At 40.9% G+C, this 23,197-nt stretch overlaps 2 protein-coding genes across 3 annotated transcripts; both read right to left on the bottom strand.

Moving 5' to 3' along the window:
• Positions 1-416: 416 nt before the first annotated feature.
• On the bottom strand, positions 417-7,623 carry LOC308335220 (tenascin-X; the record flags this gene model as incomplete). Its single annotated transcript, XM_080792231.1, has 11 exons — positions 417-769; positions 924-1,021; positions 1,674-1,940; positions 2,072-2,326; positions 2,851-2,999; positions 3,810-3,927; positions 4,618-4,872; positions 5,254-5,370; positions 6,041-6,698; positions 7,135-7,223; positions 7,605-7,623. The coding sequence occupies 11 exons, from the start codon at positions 7,621-7,623 to the stop codon at positions 689-691; spliced, it is 2,106 nt and encodes a 701-aa protein (XP_080648357.1). The 3' UTR covers positions 417-688.
• Positions 7,624-8,672: 1,049 nt separating this feature from the next.
• LOC308334879 (cellular tumor antigen p53-like) lies at positions 8,673-18,220 on the bottom strand. Of its 2 annotated transcripts, XM_080791762.1 has the most exons (11): positions 18,070-18,220; positions 14,152-14,296; positions 13,734-13,824; positions 13,090-13,329; positions 11,329-11,503; positions 10,732-10,844; positions 10,460-10,569; positions 10,213-10,337; positions 10,053-10,138; positions 9,813-9,886; positions 8,673-9,425 (listed from the first exon to the last, which is right to left on the bottom strand). In XM_080791762.1, exons 2-11 carry the CDS (start codon positions 14,244-14,246, stop codon positions 9,338-9,340), a joined length of 1,197 nt encoding a protein of 398 aa, XP_080647888.1. In that variant the 5' UTR covers positions 14,247-14,296; positions 18,070-18,220; the 3' UTR covers positions 8,673-9,337. The 2 variants fall into 2 exon arrangements, with proteins under 2 accessions (XP_080647888.1, XP_080647889.1); XM_080791763.1 differs by lacking the exons at positions 13,734-13,824; positions 14,152-14,296; positions 18,070-18,220 and adding an exon at positions 13,444-13,558.
• Positions 18,221-23,197: the final 4,977 nt, after the last annotated feature.

The following is a 23,197-nucleotide window of genomic DNA, read 5'->3' as shown; positions in this document are numbered from 1 at the left end:
ATTCATATAGCACCTTTATCCAAGGCACTTTAGTTAGTTAGTTAGTTAGTTTAATTTATTATCCACGTGTGGAAATTCGTCTTCGGTCTCAAACAGTAAAAAACAAACGGTTACAACAACAGCAACAACACTTAACACATCCAAGGCGCTTTACATAGTTTGTGCATTACATTCGCCCATTCACACACCGATGCCGGAGGAAACCATGCATGGCACAAACCTGCACAGCGCAAGCAATTAGGGGTTCAGAGTCATGCTCAATAACACATTGACACGTACCGTACTCTGGGGGAGACTGGGATCAAACTGGGAGACTTTAAAAAATAAATTGACTTTGCCAATCTGACAGTAGGTCAAGCCATTCCCAAGAGTAGTTGCCCGGATGACAAAGGGCGCGTTCGGAAATACCGCACCGGAGCACACTCGCCTATTAGTTTGCATTGCACAGTGCGCTCAGTGCGCTATTTCCGAACGCGCCCAAAGACTCACCTTGGTTGATTTAGGAACAGCCAGAAAGGCAGCATTTGAGAATCAGGAAGTGAAGCAGTTTACAGGAACTTAAAAGGAACTGGGAACCAAGCCCTTCTGAGAAGTGATCAGTAGGATGCTAATCGAATTATTAGATTTTTTTTTTTTATCTAAAAAGCATTTGATCAATAGTTGAAACCCAAGAAATGTGTTTTAATGTTTAGTGCTCGTTTGCATTCTGCTTCCACTTGAGCTCCCAAAACACTTCATCTTTCAATAGTTCCTTGAAATGTTCCTCCAACTGCAACAAAACACAGGCACAAACAATGAGCAAGACTCTTTCAATCATATTCAACCGTCTTGTATTCACCTTGCACAACTCATCTTGGAGCAATATGAAACTTCTAAGAATTCTATTATCTCTAATATAATGAACGACACCCATTCTGACATACCTTGTTGAATACTTCTGCTCTTGTAGTGCTTTTATCACAGGAGAGCACTGTCTGGGATGAACACAGCATGGACAGAGTGATCTTCCTCTTCTCTGGAGCTGTGAGAGAGAGAGAGAGAGAGAGAGAGAGAGAGAGAGAGAGTACCGGTAACCACTTACTGTAAAACCTATTTTATACTTCACTCATGTTGTGATTGGCTATTTTCAGACCTTTTCAAATAGCAAAAAAACACCCCACAGAAACAGAGATGCATGGGCCCATTATCACATTTTCATAGTTGCAATTTGTGCAAAAACATCCATATGTTGTGTTCAAACGGGCAGACGCAAAGATGCAGTCTACCATTCATTGTCAATTTTGGAGCAGCTACATGCATCATTGGGTCTTTGCATCGTCATGTAGCTGGCTTCCATTGACAATGAATGGTAGAATTAGAGCTATATACTGTATACCCATTTATATTACAAATTCGTTTGAGATCCATTTGAACAAAGAAAATAGGTTTTCTTTTTGCAACCGAATGGCTGGATTGGTTTCTTGATACTGTCTACTCGGGGGAGAATTCAATGGACTGTTTATCTTAAAGTAACTCAATTAACCTTCAAATGTGTTCCTTGTCTAACCTTTCTGATGTTTACTAGATTGTACACTGAGACAAATATCACCCGGCCACCTGCTAGTCAAAGCAGTTTGCATGAAAATCTAAAATACTGTTTGCAAAGATCATTTAACAAGGTCTGAATATCTCACCTGTGTAGGGTGATACAGTAGTGGGATTGCTCAACAGGTCCCCCGCCATCGTTCGCACTTCAAAGTTATACTTGGTCCCTGGATGCAAGCCGTCAAATGTATAACTGTTCTGGTTGTCAAACTCTTTTATCAATGAGTGATCCCAGAAACTGGCATTGTATTTGACCTGGTATTTGACTGACACTGTGTTTTGGGGTTCGGTCCACTCTAGAGTGATGTGGCTCTTATTAAAGTGTGTGACTCTGGCATCTGTAGGCTTCACTGGCTCTAAAAGTAGAAAGAGGGCAAAGGGTGCAATGGAGACGAGAAGCAGACAATGAGACAAGGAAGTAAATTACCATAACATTTGCATCCAAGAGATGCTTCATTTCCCCACAACTGATATTGATGCTGCTCACTGGTGAACATGGAGCCAGACACTGTGTTGCTTTTGAGATGGCCATTGAAGGCGGTGACTGACAAAGTGTAGTTGGCTGCAGACTTCTGCCTCTGAAAGGTGATATACGTGTTTGTAGTATTTTCTTGGTCTCTGGTGGCGTCACCCAGCTGGAGCCAAACGGTGAAGCCTTCATAGCCACCGTTAGGTCCGTCCCAGGTGGCATTGATGCTGTCGGATGTTGTGGACAAGCTTAAGTTCTTTATTGGTCCAGGAGCTGTGGGAGGACGGGTGGAGAGAAAGAGACAGGGATATCTTTTAGAAAGTGATTCTCTACCTTTGTCATTTCGAGGACCCCCTGTTCAACATGCATTACGCCACAAGCATATAAGTGCTTAATTGATTTGTTAATACTGTATATAAAATGCAATATGTATAATATATAATTAAAAATATAAAATAATTGATAATTGCACAGAACGGAAATACATGGATGCAACTGGGACGTATCCTCAGTGATGTATCCCCAGGTCATCGGGTTTTTGGTCTCACGAACATCATACCCCTCACTCGGGTGACCCAGCTGGGGTGATCAAGTCCTGACTTACGTCCCAGTAGCTACCCTCGATCAGACCCACTAGGGAAAGACCAGGGCCACACAATCCGTTGGAACCACTCCGGAACTACTATGCCGGCAAATAATAATCGATAAAATAAATATTATTCGATTAATTGAAAGGGTAATCTATAGCACAATTGCTAAGAAAATAATTTATAGTTGCAGCCCTAAACTCTACTTACTGGTGAGTTCCTCAAGGTAGACACTCTCCCCTTCCCGAGTCCCATTGCCCAGTGCTACCACACTGAGCAGAACCTTGGTGCCCATGGGCAGATTACACACAGTCACGCTCCGGACATTTTTATCAAGTGTCTCATTGAAATACATTGTTCTGGGAAAACAAAAAAACACACACACAAAATAAAAAATAATAATAATGCGATTATGCCATGCAATAATATTCCAACTAAATTATGGACCGACAAATTAAAAATAAACATTATACTTACCATGCAATATGATTTTTTTTTGTATGCTTGAATACTGTAGAAAACATTGTAAAGCATTTGTTCTAAATGTTGGGTCCAGGGAGGACTACCAGGGGGTTCAAATGGACTTTGAGAACAATGATTTAACACTGAGAGATAAATGAACACTGAGAATTTAAGAAAGATATTTTATAGTGAGCCTGGTGGGCCCCAGACCAGACGTTGAGAAACAGTGGTCCTTGAGGGGGTTGCAGGTCCCCAGCTAAATGATGGTAACCAAATGGACCCCTATAGATCTTTGACTCTTGAGAGTGTAAAATGAAACCAAATGGACATATGGGACCCTTATGGGTCCATTTGGTATCATTTTACACTCAAGAGTTAAATTATTGTTAAAATCTGCATTACTTAAGTTAATTTACAAGATGTCTACACAATTAGAGAATGTAGAATGTAGATTTGTCTTTATCTCTCCTATGGTACCAACATCAATACAGCATGGAAATGAGGACATATTCTTTATAGTTTGGATCCGAGATGCTGCATCTCAGCATGGATCTCAGCATGGATCCAATGCTGAATGGACCTTGATATGAAAAGGCTTGAAAAGTATCAAATCAATTCATCCTTTAAACCAGCTTTCTATCTCACCATGCCTGAGGCAGGGAGCCTTAGTCCACTAGACCCTAGAAGTAGAAACAGAATGAACCTACTCATTTCTCCATGCCTCCACACGGTAGCCTGTGGTGTTTCCCTCTGGAGGTTTCCAGTGAAGCAAGAGGGAGCGTTTCTTATTGTCTGTCACTATCAGTCCAGATACTTTACCAGGTTCTGGAGAAAAATAAAATGTATCAAATATAATACGAATAAATGGAAATGAAACAAACGTCAAGCATCACCTTATTCACCAGTCAGTCAGTGGCATTCATCAATTCAGATTTGCTTATTGGAATATTAATTCCTCATCCCTGTGAGAAGCCAGACTATTTCTTCACACAAATGCCACAGTTAGGCGGAAGTAGTCAGCACAACCAACTGACCTTAAATTCTATACATGCCATCTCATGACAATACTTTATTCACAGTGTACAAAACATATACACATTATTGTACGTACATATCGCATCCTTCACTGGCTTTTTATCAAAGACTATATGAGATTCAGAACAATATTAGAGTAACCGAGGAATAAACAGCTTTGGCATGGTAGCCAGATGCAAGGAAAATGTGGAAAAGTGTTTCAGTTTCAAGTATTTGAGTTATTAAATGTGAATCCTGCTTGTTGGGCTCTCTAACCCTTTTCAGTGTTGTTTGAGCAACTTGTCATCTCCATTTTGGGCATGTCATTATTGGCAAAAATGTTTGAAAGATTGTCAAAACATTTTGAAACGGTTCAAAGATAAATAGAAAATATAGCTATGTGAGCTTGTAGATCTGCTATTCTCTCTAAATTATACTTCTTCATATGAATAAGTATAGTATAGATAAAGCTTATATTGCAAGACTATCATTCAAACTCACTGGTGTATGCTGGAATGCTGACTGAATCTCCATGTGTGAAGTCGCCAGCTCCAGTGATGACATCGATAGTGTAAAAGCCTCCTGGTAGCAGATTGTTGACTTCCTGATTCGTTGCGTTGGTCTTCCACCGGTGGCCAGGGTGATCCCTCACCTCTATGAAATAGTGATCAGAGTTTCCAACAGGAGGATCCCAGGACAGGAAGATGGACTTCTCCGCCTCTTTGGTGACAGTGAGGTTTTCCGCAGCCCCCGGCTCTAAGACAATTAGTAAGGTGATTGGGTTACATGTTTTTCTTTGCCTTTGCTTTACTTTCAAACGAGTAGCCTATATCGGGCTTAAGTGGTTAGCTTTTATTCATAGGTTATTGAATTTCTTGACATCATTAATTCCTGTTTGAAAAGCGTCTGATTGTGCATGTGTAGGCTACACAGTACTACTGTAGCCTACACTACAAGCCAGGATCAAATAAGTTTAAATAACAATAGACTCACTGGTATAAAATATGACTTTCTTAGACGGGAGGTCTCTGTCACACTTCACAGGGAACACCTGTACCGAGTAACCAGAGCCCTCTATCAGTTCGTCAAGGTCATAGGTCAAATTAGTCAGATTCCTTGTCAGAGACGTCCAGTCACCTCTGAGCGATCTGACCTCTAACCGGTAATGGCTGATGTCTCCAGGCCCAGCCTGCCAGCTCACAGTGGCGTTCATGGAATTCAAGTTGGTCAGTGTGGCAATGCTGGTGAAGCCCTCTGCAAGAGGAACAAAGAGGATGACAATTGTGCTCAGGTGAAGATTGAGGATGTTAATAGGAGACAGGTGAAAAACGTTAGATGGAAATTAACCATTAGAAACAAAACTGACAAAAACACAGAAAACCTAGGATTGCATTGCACTATCAAGCTCTTCAGGGTAGCCTTTCCCATCAATCTCAACAATATGCATCCGTCTTGTATTAATATTTTGTGTATGCATGTCAAAACATTTCAGTTTATAGGACAACTCATGAATGGATGGAATATAAATGTATTGAATATAAAATGAGCAATATATTTATTATGGTGGTAGCTGGGGTGGAGGAGGGTGAGCAGCAAAAGTTAAAGCAGACAGCAGCGCAGCAGTATCAGTGTGTGCAGCAGCAAACAAGCAAGCAGATTGAGCAGTGCAAACTTTCAGTTTAAATAGCTGGTATGAAGATGGAATGAGTGTGTGATTGGATGAAGTGAATCATGTGAATGACGAGAACGTGATGCTGAGGCGGCCCAATGAATGGCCGGCAGCAACTGCACTGAGTTTCCTGACTGAACTCATTTCTATTGATGTCCTATCTTGCACAGCAGTATATGTCATCCATTTACTGTATTTTATTGACAAATTAAAACGTACACATTTTAGACACAGCCCATTTCAAATATGCCCTACCTTCATAGCAAATGTAGGGGAGGTCTTCCCAGCAGTGCTTCTCAATCCAAGCACCAAAGCTAAGCATAGCAACGCAAGAATCTTCAATGTACCCGTCACCATCATCATCATCACCATCATCATCATCATCATCATCATCATCATCTGTGACGTTGGCGGTGGAGCCGTCAGTGACACCAGTTAGCAGCCAGGTGGTTCCCATTGCTGTTGTCATTGTTGTCATTGTGGGCATGTCTGTTACGGTCTCGTTACTCTCATATGTGATGGTGGTTCCCATTGCTGTTGTCATTGTGGGCATGTCTGTTACGGTCTCGTTACTCTCATATGTGATTGTTATATTGCTCGTTGTTACTGTTACAGTTGTTGTTGATACGTCTAAGCAGCCACTGTAGCAGCAGCACTCACACACGGGGCAGACGCCCGACATGTTCAAGACAGGTGCCAGGGGCGGTTTCTTGGGTTTGGCTCTGGGCCAACCGGGGTACCAGTTCTGAAAGGTGAGAGGGGCTTTGTTGGACCAGTGGGACCAGGGCATGGTGGAGTTGAAGGCAGTGATGTTGGGGTTCTTGCGGAGTCCGATCCAGTAGTCAGAGGTGAGGTTCTGGACGATGCTCTGGATATTATTTGGAGTCAGGGTGACCAGCTCCTTGTAACAGACCTTATAATGGCATTGGATAGTTACTTGAGCATTTGAACACAGCACAGTGAAGTACGAGTCAACAATATGAGAAATAAAGAACCTTGTTGACTGAGCATACAGTGTGTCATGCTCTGCTTTTATGAAACTGTGACTGACACCTTTTTTTGTATGGGCTCATAAACAGAATGTGATGTATTTGTATATACAGACCTTAATGTCACAAAAATAAACTATTTTACAGGCTTAGAACCGCTACTTCATATTTTATGACTTCTTAACAACTTAAGCCCTGTACATTTTGTCAAAAATAGCTGACAGTTTTTGCCTACAAGGACAAAAAAGGGACACCAGAATGAAAGTGGTCAAGAAAGACAGTATAAATACCCACATAGAAGTAAGCACTTTTGTTTTTTTACAATTTGTTTTTCAGTAAAATTAAGCTCCAACTTTCTACCTGACAATGGATCCTGGCGCGATCCCAAGTGGACACATTGTGGTGTAAGAAGTATTTCTGTTGTTCCGCAACACACATCAGCAGTGGAGCTACAATAGGAACAGAGATGAAAGGGATTAAATCCGTACAGACATGCTCTTTATCACAGTGGTTCTCAAATGCATTTGTGCCATGGACCCCCACCACCTATCTGAAAAGATGCCAGGGACTCCCACTGTAAAGATATTTAAGATGTACAATCTCGCAGCATGGCACGAACTGGCGTGCTGTGAGCTTGATTTTCTTCCATTTTTGAATATCCAATGTTTAAAATAGGTTACCCCACATTGAGAACCAATGCTTTATCAAAGGTTATACAGATACTTGTGTTTTGCTTCAGACCAAACGGTCTTAGGTATTCTTAAAAAATAAAGGTATTAGTAGTTTCATGGTACTTGATGTGGAGGGTATTTTCAGCTGCGCCATTGTACCACTGGCCAAGGTGGCCATGGTACAAAATATGGTACGGATCCATGGTACTGACAATGTAGCGTATTTTGGCCATAAACAAAATACCATGACGGTAACAGACAGTCTATGTATGTAATGACTGCTCTTCACCAGTTCATAAATCATATTAGTATTTAGTAAAAACTAAGGTGTAATCATTTTAAATGTAGTCTCAAAACACTGAAAACACTACAAGGGCTGGGAGGTCAGGGGAAGTTTTAACTAATCATTTTAAAGGCAAATTGTGTCGGATAAAATTCAATTAAATTGTGAGACACTTATTTAAAGTGATAATAAAGAGCCCCTAACAGTTTACCTTAAAAAGAAAAAATACTTACCGCAAAATATCAATAAAGAGATTGTATCCATAATGGTCACACTGAAGACTCCTGCCAAAATGTCAGTACTAGGCATGCAGTACCTCTAGTAAAAATATAAATGTGTCAACTGTGCTATGGACACCCAATTAACATCCACAGAAAAAGGTGTAAATCTTAATGTAAGGTGTTTACAGAACACAGGGCTTAAAGCCAAAAAAAATCTGAAAAAGATTTTTTGCAAATCTGCTGATCTCATTAAATGACCCCTATGAAATCCTCAGGACTGAAATCCGTCCCCAGGACTGAGAACTTAAAGCCCTGAGAACAAAAAACTTGTTTTAGACTTGGTCATGTAAATTACATTTGACTTGCAAAACAAGATATGGGTAGATGAGGAACCCTTTTTCTTATTTGCATGGCCTTTGCATATGATCTCTGTATGTCTACAATTAATATACAGACCACTATGCACTGCAGCGAATAGGCCATTATAGGGACTGGCATACATGTACACCATTGTGCAACTGCTCCCCCCGCAGGCAAATTATTGGTATGAATGTATGCAAGTCTTGGGCATTAGAAACACTTGACCACTTGAACCCTAGCATCCATATTCTAGTCATTTAATAATAGGCAAACATTGAGCGAAAATAGGCGAACATTTTCCGCAAACAGGTGATCTACTGTAGATCCAAAAAGCCAATAAAAACAGCCAATTAATCAAGTTAACAAGTTGGATCTGATACATTTATTTTGGCTTGGAAGACATTTAACAAACCCAAGTAGCACCTCCTTTCACAAGTAAAAAATACAAAATACAAAGAAACGCGAAAACGCGAAAAAATAAAATATAAACTTCTTATACAAAACAATATATGCACAAAACATAACTATAGAGAAACCGTATGCTTAAATGCCCTTAACAGAATGCAGTATAAAAAAGTGGTCTTCCTACAGTATTTGGTCCTATACTTCAAGTACTGCTGCTGAACAGAGAAAAAAATAGTCAAGTCTGGACAGCACACTAAAGAGATAGGAAACAGGGAGGGGGGGGGGGAAGACACAGTAATTAGACAGATTTTAAGCTTGGGCATAGGCAAACTGTATCTGGTCAACTACTGGCATTCCCCCGCATCCCATCTGAACTATCTCAGCATGACTGAGAACTGGGTCCAAAAGGGTGAATGCAATGTAGAATACAAAGCTGGCAGTAATCAAAGACCCAAGTTGAAAGGGATAGTTCCATTGTTTCTCTTCTACTTACATAAAGTCAGACAAATATGTTTTTTTCTCTTTGTTTTTTCTCAAAAAATGAAGGGGTAAAAAATGGTTACGGTCCTTTCCTATGGGTGTGTTAAATCACTGCCTGTTTGAAAGGACCTTTAAGAGCAAATTCAGTCGGTGTCACTTCTATCACTTCTGACCAGAAGGCGCTTTCCACTGGCCGGCATCGGTGCTTCTTGTTTCACTTTCTTTGATTTACTGAAGAAAGAAATGAAATGAAAGTATGTTTTACAAGGAATGAACATAGTGCTGCTACCACTACTAATCCATTAAGACCTGAGGCCAAATCTACAAATGCCTTCTAAATCAGTTCTCAAACGTGTTCCTGCCAAGGACTCCGAAAATCTATCTATTTAAAAAGAATTATATATCAATATATCATTTTTTCAAACACTTTAAAAATAGCAGATGTACAAGCTTGCAGCATGGCACGAAGTGACACGCTGTGGCTTGTATATCGGCTAATTTCGAGAACCACCGTTCTAAACATTGATCAAAATCTTAAGAGTTTTCTGCAAAACTAAAATGGCACAGATGGTGATCCTGGTGTTAATGGGTTAAGTGGTAGTGTTTGTGCCAACTTACCCTTTCTCTCTGGCTAATGCTTCATATGCATCGTTGATTTCTTTCAACTTTTCGTAACGCTTGCGTCCACGCACCTGAGGGAGAGATCACAGGGCGAGATCAAATTTAGAACGTTCCAGTTTGGAAATTCGGAGTGCACAATTTTCTGAGTGCGACGGCTGAAAATGATGGCATGGTAAAACTCCTCATGGCAATTATGTTTGACACAATGACCAGCCCACTTATGTATACATTACTCACATATAAAGGAAATATCTCATCGTCTTCGTCAGCACTGGAGACAAGTTTCATCATCTTTGGTGCTGGTTGGGGTGCAGGCACGCTCTCTGAGAGAAAGAATTAGGTTAGGGAGGAGTCGAGGACATAGGGAGTAGAAGTATTGCAATGACTTCAGACTTACTTCTTTTTTTGGTCTGCTTAGTGCCATTCTCTGCCTTGCTGGCATTTTCCTCCTCGGTCTTGCGGTCTCTGCCTGGACAGGCACAAACACGCACCTCAAAACACCTGCGCCCCAAAACCTGAAACCTAAAGGATGGAATACAGATAAAGCCTATGAGTGACCACACTGGCCATCAATATTTCATGTTTTAAATGGAAAAAACAAAGAGCAAAATGGTCGCCGGCAAACGGAAGAACAAAAGGCTTACTCGGGTGTCTCAAGGGTGAGGATGGTCAGGATGGGCCGGCGGTTCATCCCCCCCATGCAGGAACTGTTGCACATGAAGTTTAACAGGACAGTGGTGATCTCGGAGCCCAGCTGGAAAACCATGACCACAAAGATTATTTTTTTAAAGTAAAGTCTGCAGCTAAATCTGAGCCTGCATAAACCAACCCTGTAAAATCATGAGAGGATGCAACAGCAGCAACTGCAGATCACTAAATAAATACTTTATATCCGTTTTGAGTAAGGAGATCGTACCTGTGGGGGCTCGTATGGGATGATCACACTGTGTCTCTTGGTATGCTGGTCCTCCAAGTAGCTGGCCCTCTGACTCCCCTCCACCCGGACCAAGTGGCTGCGGTACTCTACATCTAGGCAAAGAAATGGAGGGAGGCAGACACTGGAAGTTATAGTCCAAAACACGACGGGGAAGAAATGATTGTTACCAACATGCCATACTCTGCAGTGCTGTTGACACACTGAAAACTCAAGCGTTTAACAGGGTTTTGGTTGCCAACCAAACCCCTGTCAAGTTGGTTTTGTTTGACAAACAGACCAAGCGATAATACACCACTAGTACATACACTGTTAGTTCAAGTCTAATTTCCATGCTATCTGCAATCACCAGAACATTCCCACAATGCCATCTTCTTTTGAAACTCAAGATGTTGGGCACTGAAGTGTGTGCAACACTATAGGCTTTGATTTATTTTGGGGGGACTGTTTCTGTTTCCATGGCAAGGCTAATGGCCTTCAGTTATTTCATATTTTATGGGGACATTTTGTGCCCTGAGAATGCAAACAGCCCGTGTTTCTTTGTTATTTCACGGTCACTCCCACAGTTTATATTCTCACCGTCAGCGCTCTGGTGGTGTGGACAGCGGCGGACGACATCTGCAACATGCTCAGTCTTCTTATAGACAGCAGTGGCCCTGAGAATGGCACCTTGGGGTGGTTCCTGTGTCACCAGCACCTCTATTGGGCACGTCTTAGCCAGCTGGCAGTACAGCTTATTCAGCTGGGCAGAGTACTAAAACACAAAACAGAAAGCAACAAAACGGAAGAATTTTAATCTGCTCATCTTTGTTAACTATTTTCTAAGATCTAATGTGCACAAGCTTGATTGATCCGTCACTGAATCAAATCAGTTAAATTTCAAGATATCCAACTTAAACAGATTAGCTCCATTGTGAGCTTCAATATCTCCATCAAGAGCTGGCTGAACAGCGTAACTTTTACAGTGCCGATGTTTTTCTTTGCTATTTTACTTGTCTAGCATGTTGAAAATGTATTCATTTAATTTAGTATAGAATATATTTTCTTGTATGTCTATGCTCCCCCACAAACACATGACACTCAGTTTACACACATACACATTTGCATTTAAAGGGCAAAAATGGAAATAAGTTCACGATTTTTGTACAAATTTTAAATTTGTCATCAATTTTAAGTTCTAAATATGCAGAGAATGGGAGAAATGAATCAAATCATATCAAAGTGAAAACATCGATCCATACCTTTTTAACCCTTTCTGTGCTGGAGGAAGAAGGCAAAGGAACATGTCCCGTCATGTCAGAGCAGGGCGATGCAAGCAGGCAGCAAAGCCACAGCAGTGAAACGAGGGGCAGGGGGGGTGGGGACCCACAGCACAGCACTCTAACTTTAAACTTATCTGACCAATTGCGGCACACTCATCGTTGAGTCACCATGGACATCCCCATGCTATTGGGTGTTCAAACAAAGTGGGACATCTGGACCTTAGCGAATCGTCACAATGAATACGATTCCACTTGAATGCCACGACAGGCACGAAAAAACTTTTTTTTATGCGTCGGCAAGGTAAGGTGATTTTACGTTTTATCAAATAAATATCTTACATCCAAAATTCTTACTGAAAGGTTGTTAACATTTGTTTTAAACTGATTGATGGATAAACTAAAGGATCTCGTACAAAAAGCAGAGTATGAGATTTACAGTATGGCGGCCACTGAATGGCGTGTGAGTGAGCGAACCTTTGTCTCCCTAAAGGATTTGCCAGCAGTTTGTTCAAAACTGCTCTGTTTTAGAATGGACTTTTTAAAATGTATTTTTAGGTCCCAATAAACTTAAAGAATTAACGGTAGAAATATTTGTGAGGGGGAAATAATTCTTCACCACTTTAACCATTTATCTTCATATATATAGACTCGCAATTGGTTCTCACTAATGCTCATTATAAGATGGTACCATGATTTCTATCAATTCGGTATGTGTCTCAGAGGAGGGCTGTGGACAGTTCAGAAACAGAAACCTGCCTACCAGTGACATAATCGGTAGGAATTTAAATTTATTTTTTAATGCAAGAACAATGGCTTCCATTTCAGCACGTTCCAGGAAGAGAAAGGGTTTTGTTTCCAATGATGTAATGAAATGAGTCAATACGGAGTACAGATTTGTGCAATCTTATATTGAGCAATAGTAAGGACCAATTATGTGACGATAAGGTTGAAAATGGTGCTCCTTTAAGATAATTTGCAGGAAACTTCTGTTTCATTTGATAGTGGAGAGAGACAGGAGGGAGAATATTGAGAGGTAGTTTGTGTTCAACAAAGATCCTATGTGGCTGACGTGACTCACAGTGGAGGTGACAGACTTGGCAGTGCCCGACTTCTGGAAACGGAGCTGGAATCCGTATTCCCCTGGGTGGTCGGTTGTCGTCGGGACGGTGGAGGCTGGAGGGGGCAGATTGTCCATCGGGGCCACCTCTTGAGGGGGTATTTCGTCAAACAAGTTTTCGTCAAAAGCATCACTGAGACTGGGGACTGTCAGGGAAGGCTGAGCAGGAAGGCAGAGAGACTGAGCAGGAAGGCAGAGAGACTGAGGAGGAAGGGTGCCGTGTCATTAGTCAGAAGGTTCATTGTTCCGAAATTACTATCCCTATCTCTAACCTAAATATAACCGCAAGCACAGGAGCAGTGCATGTTTGCCAACCTTAATGCATGTTCGGACTAACGGGACTTCGGATCTATGGGCAGTTCCCGGAGGAAGAGGCACATCTGATAAATTCATGTTCAGTCAAACAACAGCTTGAATGGATAAATAGAAACCAGCACAAAAACGCTTTCAGTTGAAAATAACATAACTTTTTGTTAAAAGTATACATTACATTTAAACAGTACTAATAGAGCTACAATCTAAGTTGTTTTTCTGGCAGTTTTATCCACAAACATACTCCACAATTAATTATGATATGATGGTATTTAACACAAGTTATAATTTACCTGTACATCGATGACAGACTCTTGCCCCATGTTAGGAATTTGTTCCTCACTAGGATTAGGAAGCAGCTGCTCTAGAGGTAAAGGCAAAGCACTAAAGGAAAAACATAAATGTATAATTTATTAATTTAATATTATAGCATCATCATCAAACTGAGTGCAAGAATTGTTCATTTCGATCCTTATCATGCCCAATCTTAGATCTCTAGCCATTATTCATTATCGTAATCATGAATGTATGAAATTGTATGAAAGGTGCTATCCAATAAAAATTGGAAAAAGTGTTATTATTACATACAACATTTCTTATAATTAGTATTATTTTATAATGGAAAACATGTTGAAATGTTCTTAGGCACAACTCTACTACAGCAATCCCTGAATCACTTTTTCAGATATAAGTACTTTAGAAATAACTTACTAAGAATCCCACATGGCCTTAAAGGTGTCCTGGCTCATGTTGAACTCTTGACTAAAAGAAAAACCTTCAAATGGAGTTTCTTCCATTCTCGCCATCGCTCACTGGGTGAAGAGCAGCCCAGTGAGATGCAGGGTTGTAGTAGTTTCTATTGGGGGAAAAAAACAACAGTTAGAACCACTGGTTATTGTGCGTTACGCTGACTGACATGATGTAACAGTGTGACACAGACAATCATACATGGCTGTGTTACAACACAGATCTACTGCCTACAGGAGTGCATGCACACCCTAAAGGCCTAAAATATTTTTTTGAGTGGCAAATTCATCCAATTTGCTTTTGCGATCTGCTTGTATTAAACGACGTTAAACTCACATTGCAGCTCTAGGCCAAGCTTGAATTATCCTCTTTCAAGCTTTTGTTTCATAAAAATCCACCGTAGACATGTTATGAGCTACTTTCTGTAAGAAATTCTGTGCAGGTGATTCTTTGGACTCGTCGAAGTCACTGAAAGGTCCGGCGTACCACCGGTTTCGAATTAGCACATAATCAGATCAGAAGTAACCTATTGTCAAATCATCAGAGCCCAATTAAAGTCTTGTTTAATGGCTATTATCATATATACAAGTGAAAAGGTGTACCCATACTCATTCTTCATGCTCTATCTCCGACCGAACCACACTTTCACCACACATCTCTATATGCAAAATAAATTCGCCACCCTCCCCCAACTGACATAGCCTATTTTTTAGCCGTTCAAGTTTCTTAGTTACTCTGCAAATATTACTTTTATGAAAATCACGATCGAGCCAGCAGATAAACGGGTGCCACAACACGCCGAGAAACAAGGAATTTAACCACGCTACTTGCATACACTGCAACTCGCTTACAATTCGCAAACCTGGCAACACTGCCTGCCTCTTACGTCACCAGCTCTGTTCCTCCTGGCCTCCGTAGTCCGTCGCGCTCACAATCTGTCGCAGCCATCTTGCTTTTCTTTTGGATGGGCGAGTGGACATTTAATGCTAATAAATTAATTATAGGTCCAGCAAGCAAATCATGATGGTCTGATTGTGCTCAATAGGTCACAATAACATTCCGAAATTAGGTGTTGTGTTTTGTATGGCATTTTCCCCAGTAGTAGTTGCATATCTATCTCAGCTTTTGCCTGATAGCACACATGCTAACGTCAGCAGCCATAGCAACATACAGTGTGCGCAGACATAACATGAGTTGTTTACAACACAAACACACGGCCTTTTAACCACGCAATACACACAACAGCCCGGGAGTTATTAAACCGAACGTGGACGCTGTTTCAGTGTTACATTTGCTGCGCATATCGGAATAATTGTAACGGCATGCATGATAAATGTAACAACGCTAAAAAACACCATTAAACATATCGTTTTCAGCTTAAAGCTATTACATTTCATTGAAGCAACTCCTTAGCATTGTTTTCATACCATGGATGTGATAAGATAATGTATCAAACATAAGGGAAATATTAAATAGCATCGGGTGTACCAGTTTGGCCATTTCTTTTTTTTCAATGGGGCAATACATTGATTAAACAAACGTTTGATTGATTGAGTTGTACAACGTTATACAACCCTAAACTAATTTTAGAATACACTACACAATACAATACTATTTTAGAACATATTTTGCACGTTCCATTTTTTTACTCAGAGATCCCTTTAGCTACACATGTCATATTTCCAGGCAACGGACCTACACATGTCAGCTACCATAAACCACTTCAAGTTATTAGGACGAAATAACTGACAGGAGTGACGGTGCTGTGCTGTGAGTAAACTAATAGGGGAGAGCCGCCAAGGATGTAACATTTTGCACGTTTCATTCTTTTACTCAGAGATCCGTTTAGCTACACATGTAATATTTTCAGGCAACGGACCTACACATGTCAGCTACCATAAACCACTTCAAGTTATTTTTTTGATAAAACAGGTCGGGAGTTATTCAACCGAACGTGGACGCTGTTTCAGTGTTACATTTGCTGCGCATATCGGATCAATTGTAACGGCATGCATGATAAATGTAACAACGCTAAAAAACACCATTAAACATATCGTTCTCAGCTTAAAGCAATTACATTTCATTGAAGCAACTCCTTAGCATTGTTTTTATACCATGGATGTGATAAGAAAATGTATCAAACATAAGGGAAATATTAAATAGTATCGGGTGTACCAGTACCAGTTTGGCCATTTCTTTTTTTTCAATGGGGCAATACATTGATTAAACAAACGTTTGATTGATTGAGTTGTACAACGTTATACAACCCTAAACTAATTTCAGAATACACTACACGATACAATACCATTTCAGAACATATAATATTGGCCAATATGTCAAATATGTAAATATTACATATAATGGCATTGAATGGAAGCGGACCATTTGTAACACATGTTACAAATGACCCGCTTTTGCAAGTTTTCTTTGCAGTTGCTTACAGACCAGAATGAACGTGAATTCCGTCTAAACACGATGCAAACTAATGAAGAACATAAGCATGAACACATCCATGTGGATTTTTATTCACCAACACCAAAGACAAAAATTGTACCACACATATACTCCAGGTGTAAAATTAGACGCATTTTGAAGGTAAACACTTCAAACTTCAAACTCCTGGCCACGTAGAGTACGTTGCTGTACACATACTGACGCGATGGCGTCATGGTGGCGTTGACCAATCAAGATATAACGTCCATGTTACAACCGTGAAGCGTTACAACCTTGGCGGCTCTCCCCTACATTTGTTACTAACATTAGGTTGTGGCGAAGTAGACACGTGGCCAGCAGATACTGTGTTTTGGACAAACAGGCTAGGTATTGGTGTTGATTTGGGTCAACTGGACAAACAGCGTGGTGTTGTTTTGTGTCTGTGTTTGTGTTGGAGCGCCTCAGTGTGGCCGTACAGGTCATGTGCAACCTCTTCCACAGAGAGATGGAGACACTAAATCTCAGCTGGACAAACATGTTTGCATGCATGCATCGCTGCCTTGCATGCTGTGTGCTACTGTTGAGTCTGTCACTTACTTTGACTGATTTATGGCATTGTCTTTCTGTTAAAATCCAACTATGTTAATTTAAGAACTCTGGGCATATAGGTCATTGTTTATTCACTGTGCACACGTGTAGCCTATTGTATGTCAGACTGTATGTCTGTCCCACAGTCACAATCCTTTAGTACTTAGGCTGTGGAAATATTCAGGACAAAACAATGGTACATTTCCAATAACCCATTCGTTACTACATGTGGAGTCAACTCCCGCCATTTATTTCTTCCCATAGTGCGTGGCAAAGTCGCTCTGGGATGAGTGCGCGCGTAGCGCGCACGAAATTCTAGTGTTTTACAAGCAGCCATTAAAGTTAGGAATTGAGCAGCAGTTCATGTACCACCAACCAAACCCTCAATGATCTTGTGTGCTGGTGCAACCACAAATCAACCTGATTCAACATCACAAATATGTGGGGGTGTTGCTGCTTATTGCAGCAGGGAAACAACCTGCAAACAATTACCAGGCCAGGCACACACCCGTCCATTTTCTATTGAACACGGCCATGTTATTAACAATTGAATGAAAATTATTCCATGAACAAAATATGCGACGTTGAAACAACCAACTCCAAGGAGTCCACGCCATTCACGGCACGACCATTCAAGTACCGGTATAGGGTATACTGATAATCACGTTTGCGTTGACACATTTTAAAATCACAGCCATCTTACCCTCGCGCGCGACGGTGCTAGCTAATTAGCTACGTTAGCCCTGCGTTGTGGAATTCGGCCGAAGAAGAAACTAACTTTTTTCATAGGACGAAACGAGGTGTTGTTGCGTGGTTTATTGTAGTTCGATCGAACGAGAACTAAATAAACGAAAAGTGTACCTTGTGTGTGTCCCGGTAAACGTAGTGACTACGGCAGTGAATCAGAGATTAATACACTGGTATGGCAGGAGGGGGGTAGAGACTGGAAAAGCCAAAATATTATTGTGTTCAGCAGTTTGAGCGAGCACGTTGTCGGTTGTAGCTGGATTATTTTTTTGGATTGCCCTTCCGTTCAGTGTTGCCAGATTGCGCACTGAGAACAATAAGCAACCAGGTCTATGAAAACAAGCCCAACAAACCCATATCGTGCCACCGAGTGGCGCGCTATGGGTTTGTAGGTCTGCTATAAAATAATCTTAAAAATAATCTCTATAAATGTGGAATATTTTTAACAACACAAATCTGGTATGGGCCCTGGCATGGTCCCTGGTCTCTGGCACAAAATATGTTCCCTTGTATGATGTAAGGGGACAACATGAATCTGGGGGTCCTTCCTTGACATGGAAATGTGTTAGGAGAATCACTGGTTTAAACAACATTTAGGAAACAAGCCCCAAAAAACCGCAACCCGCAACTACAAATAATATTTGAACAAGCAACTTTACTTATAAAATAAACAAGCCCAAGGTCGCTTATAATATGAGGACATGGCAACACTTTTCCCGTTCCGTTGGAAAAGAATCCGGGGAGGGCTGTGTGTGACGTCACGCTCAACGGCTCGGTGTGTGTGTGTGTGTGTGTGTGTGTGTGTGTGTGTGTGTGTGTGTTTTAATGGTAGTCTGTGGTAGACTAGACACTTGATTTTCTACTGTTTGTGTTTTTAATCTGTGTGTTCTTATTGTCCTTTTTGATGCTAGTTTTTCACTGTTTATTCTGTGATAATGGCTGCCTGCTGTTGTTATAGTTGTTTTTATTTTTGTACTATTGTAAAGCACCCTGTGCACTCGTGCTGAGAAGGGTGCTATATAAATAAAGGTCATTCATTCATTCATAGACCGTAAAATTAATAATTTGTCTTTTGTCTTTTCTTTTTTTATATACATCTGAAGACGTAAGAAAGCACAAACAGATGTAGCTATCTTATTTATTTTTTATGTTTATGGTTTTAATGTAGGATTGTTACATAATATGGATAAAATTGGATAATGGATGGATCAAAAGGCTACATTTTTAGACATTTGAAGCCTTCAGTTAAGACGCTTGGATGATTATGGGAGTTATTTTCTGAGACTGAGATCAGGAGATGGCGGTATAAATTCATGAGAAGAAGAGAGGAGGTAGAAGACCATGGTTTCGAAAGATGAGTATTTATCTGTGGAAAGGAGTCAAATTAAATGTAATGTCACTAAAATATAATTCCCGTGGGGGGCTGCAGCCTGAAAAGGTTGAGAACTACTGTTCTACAAGCAAACCCACTATCAGATGCTAAATGCCAGTGCGAGAAATGAATGATATCAGATATCTTTGCTGTTCACAGTAGATTATATACACATTGTGAAGGTGACATTGTCTGTGGTACATGATGTAGTGCATAATATACAGGCTATCCTAGGGCCCTGACCTAAGGCCCTGACCCCCTAGGCTAGGGGACGGGGCCTAACGTTAGGCCAATTCATTCCACAGTATACTTTTGTATAACAGATATGATAGGATACACTTGTTTTGCAATAACCATTGAAAAGTTCTCAACCAGTTTATATTCCGTGCACACCGCTGCCATCTTGCCAGCAAGGTGCTAACTAGGTGCAACTTCCCATTGACAGCCCATTCATCCCAAACAGGAAAGTCCTATATCTAATTGTATTAAACAACATCAAACTCACCAACATTGGGCTAAAAACGGCCATAGCTATGGCTGTTTTTACCATACCATACCACCTTTATTTATATAGCACATTTAAAAACAACAACGTTGTACCAAAGTGCTTTACAGTAAAACATTAAAAAACACAACTTCATTGAAAAACCACAAACAACATGCACAGTGTCACATTAAACATCAAAACATCTCATACTGTGCTTGGAAATGCCAATAAAGGTAAGTCTTGAGGTGTGATTTAAACACCTGGAGGGTGGGGGCATGTCTTATGTGCAGAGGCAGCTCATTCCAGAGCTTGGGAGCTGCCACTGCAAAAGATCGGTTCCCTCTGACCTTCAGCCTGGTTTTAGGCACCACCAGGAGAAGCTGGTCAGAGGACCTAAGCATCCGTGTCGGAGCATAGGGTTTCAGCAGTTCAGATAAATAAATGGGTGCCAAACCATTTAGACACTTAAAGACAAAGAGCAATAATTTGAAGTCAATCCTGTATCGCACAGGAAGCCAGTGGAGGGAGGCTAGTACAGGGCTGACAGCGGCGTTCTGGACTAACTGTAATCGAGAGATGGAAACCTGGTTTACGCCAATATACAGGGCATTACAGTAGTCAACGAGGGATGTCATAAAAGCATGAATTACAGTTTCAAACACAGAGCGGGATAGACAAGATTTTTACCCCAATGAGTGCTTTTTGGAAAGGATAATAAAATTCAAGCTTTTCGCACAGCTGCAATGTTGGTGAGTTTGACATTGTTTAATACAATCAGATAGGACTTTTCTGTTTGGATGAATGGGCTGTCAATGGGAAATTGCATCTAGTTAGGTGTTGAGCTATATACTACTGAGCTATATCTCTGAGAAATGTCTGCATAAGGACAATTACCTGTATCTGTTGGGTAGGAGCCTAGGAGGCATGAACTAAAAGGATATCTTCATACTTTGTGCAAATAATAGAATTAGAAGAATTATAGGTAAGTTCTTTCCTGATATTTATAATATAATTGGAGACAGTTGTACATTGTATATGTTTTGAGTAAAGTTATTATTATTATTTAGGAAGAAATATCCAACAATGATGGTTTTATTATGGTAGAGAGGAAAATAAATTACTGAATTCCAGTCATGCACCTGTTCCTCCATGATAATGGCACCTTGTAGAAAATCCAAAGAGATTTGACTAGGTCTTGGCCACTGAAAGCATAGCAGCTATCTGTGCCACTTTACAGTAAAATTAACTGTTTGACCTTTGAGGCAATGTGCAGAGAGTGCCAATGGGTCCACCACAAACCTGATCCCATCAGTGCTGCACAAAATGACAGAATAGGCATGAGGCTTAGCTGTGTTGTGTCTAACAGGAAGTACAGGACTACTACAGGAAGTTCCAGTAGGCTGGACAACTGGCCATAGCTGAATGGCTAGAGAGAGAGGTCACCTGGGAAATAGAAGGTCCCAGGTTCGATGTCCCTGAGCAAGACACTTAAAACACTTAACTGTTCCCCCTTTGCACTTAAAGGCAGCTCCAGACAGCACAGGCTGTCGACCAGTTTGAAAGTGTCGGCTTGTCGACAGGAGACTCCTGCTGACAAACTCCTGTCGCTTGCAGTCAATACTCAATAACATATGTCTGACTACTTGGGCAGCTGATTGCTGGCTGAAGCTAAAAACGGAATTATCCCCTCTGTATAAGTCTAAATATACTGTATTACTGCATTAAGAAACTTTCGGCAGCAGTTATTTTCCAGGCTTCATCTCCTTGTGAGATGGAGATGAAAGTTGTAAGGTTAGACAAGGCTGCCAGACTGTCTATGTGTTGAACCACATCCAACAGTTACACAAGGTCACATGTGTGATGAGTGCACGGGGTCTATCCATGGAAGATTGGAATTGTTACATAATACTTCCATGTATGTCCACAATTTCCATGAAGGCTAAGATGGCTCAGAGATGCATAACACACTATACAGAACTTTTATTTGACACAATACTATACAGCCCTTGAAAGTTTATGGTTTAGATGTGTATAGAATTAGATGTTAGATTTACGTCTCAGGTAACTGCATGGGTTGTAGTTAGGTCTATAGCCTACAGCCTTGCAGATACTGTTGTCGTTTTCCATGTGTGAATGTTGTTAAGTGTAACATAGACAGTGACCATACCAGCATCACCTGACTGCTGTCCGGCAACACATGATCTCATTGATCTGACTAACAGGATTTTAAACCAGTTGGCCCACCACCACCGACCACTCACCATCACATGAATAGACACACACACACACACACACACACACACACACACACACACACACACACACACACACACACACACACACACACACACACACACACACACTACAAGGTGGTATTTACATCACCTGATTTAGTCACCTGGGTGAGTCCTAGAGGACATTTCACATGGTGTGTCGTGCGTAGGGTGGTGGAATGACTTTTGCTTCTGATAACGCTAACACACTGTGACGTTCGTTGACATTTTTTTGTTTTTTAATATATATATATTTTTTTTTTCTTCTCACAAAATACACATACACCACCCGTCCACAACATCTATAATTACATTTGACCTTCTATATGCCTGACTACAGGCCTATACTTTGTATAGGACACTGGCATTCGTGTGGGCCTGATTCCGTTGTGAGAACCTAATACCTAATTTAAGCTCACCTTACCACCAATGCGCACCACAAATACCCAATTTACAAGCTCACACTGCGTCGCATGACTGTGACGCGTTGTTCGGTGTGCAACTCTGTCGTATGACAAAGTATACTCACATGATTTGCCTGTGTCACTTGCTCTGCCTACTAAGGGTGTCAGGTTGGTTCTGCTCGTCAACTCGTGCCCTGCCAGGACCATGAGTCTGAGAACACAGGTGGAAGGAGAAAAGAGAGTAGTGGTGGGTGTGTCTGTGAGGGGCGGGAGTAACGTCTTATCAAGACTTGTACTAGAGTAGAGCACTTCTTTCCACAGCATTCTTTCATTATCAGATGCAAACCTGCCTGACCAATGACACCATCCCCCCCAGACACACACACACACACACACACACACACACACACACACACACACACACACACACACACACAAAATATGTTGTTCCAGGGACACCCCCCCCAGAAGCAAAGATTTGAGTTAAATACGTTCGCTCTGAAAGAATATATATTCAAAGATTTGCGCCACATTTTCACGATTAAAAAAAAAAGAGCAGATCTACAAGCTGGTAGTGCGTGCTATGCGCTTGTAGATCTGCTATTTTTCAATAGCTAAAGTATAACATCATGCTTAAAACACCAAAAGGGGTTCCCGTCCTGAAAGCACCTAAAGTAGTTATCCAATTAACCCATACAATGTCTGT

The sequence above is a fragment of the Protomyctophum bolini genome (genome assembly GCF_963924005.1).
Source record: "Protomyctophum bolini genome assembly, chromosome: 20".
Taxonomy (NCBI): Eukaryota; Metazoa; Chordata; class Actinopteri; order Myctophiformes; family Myctophidae; genus Protomyctophum; species Protomyctophum bolini.
This window is presented reverse-complemented; position numbering and strand designations above follow the sequence as displayed.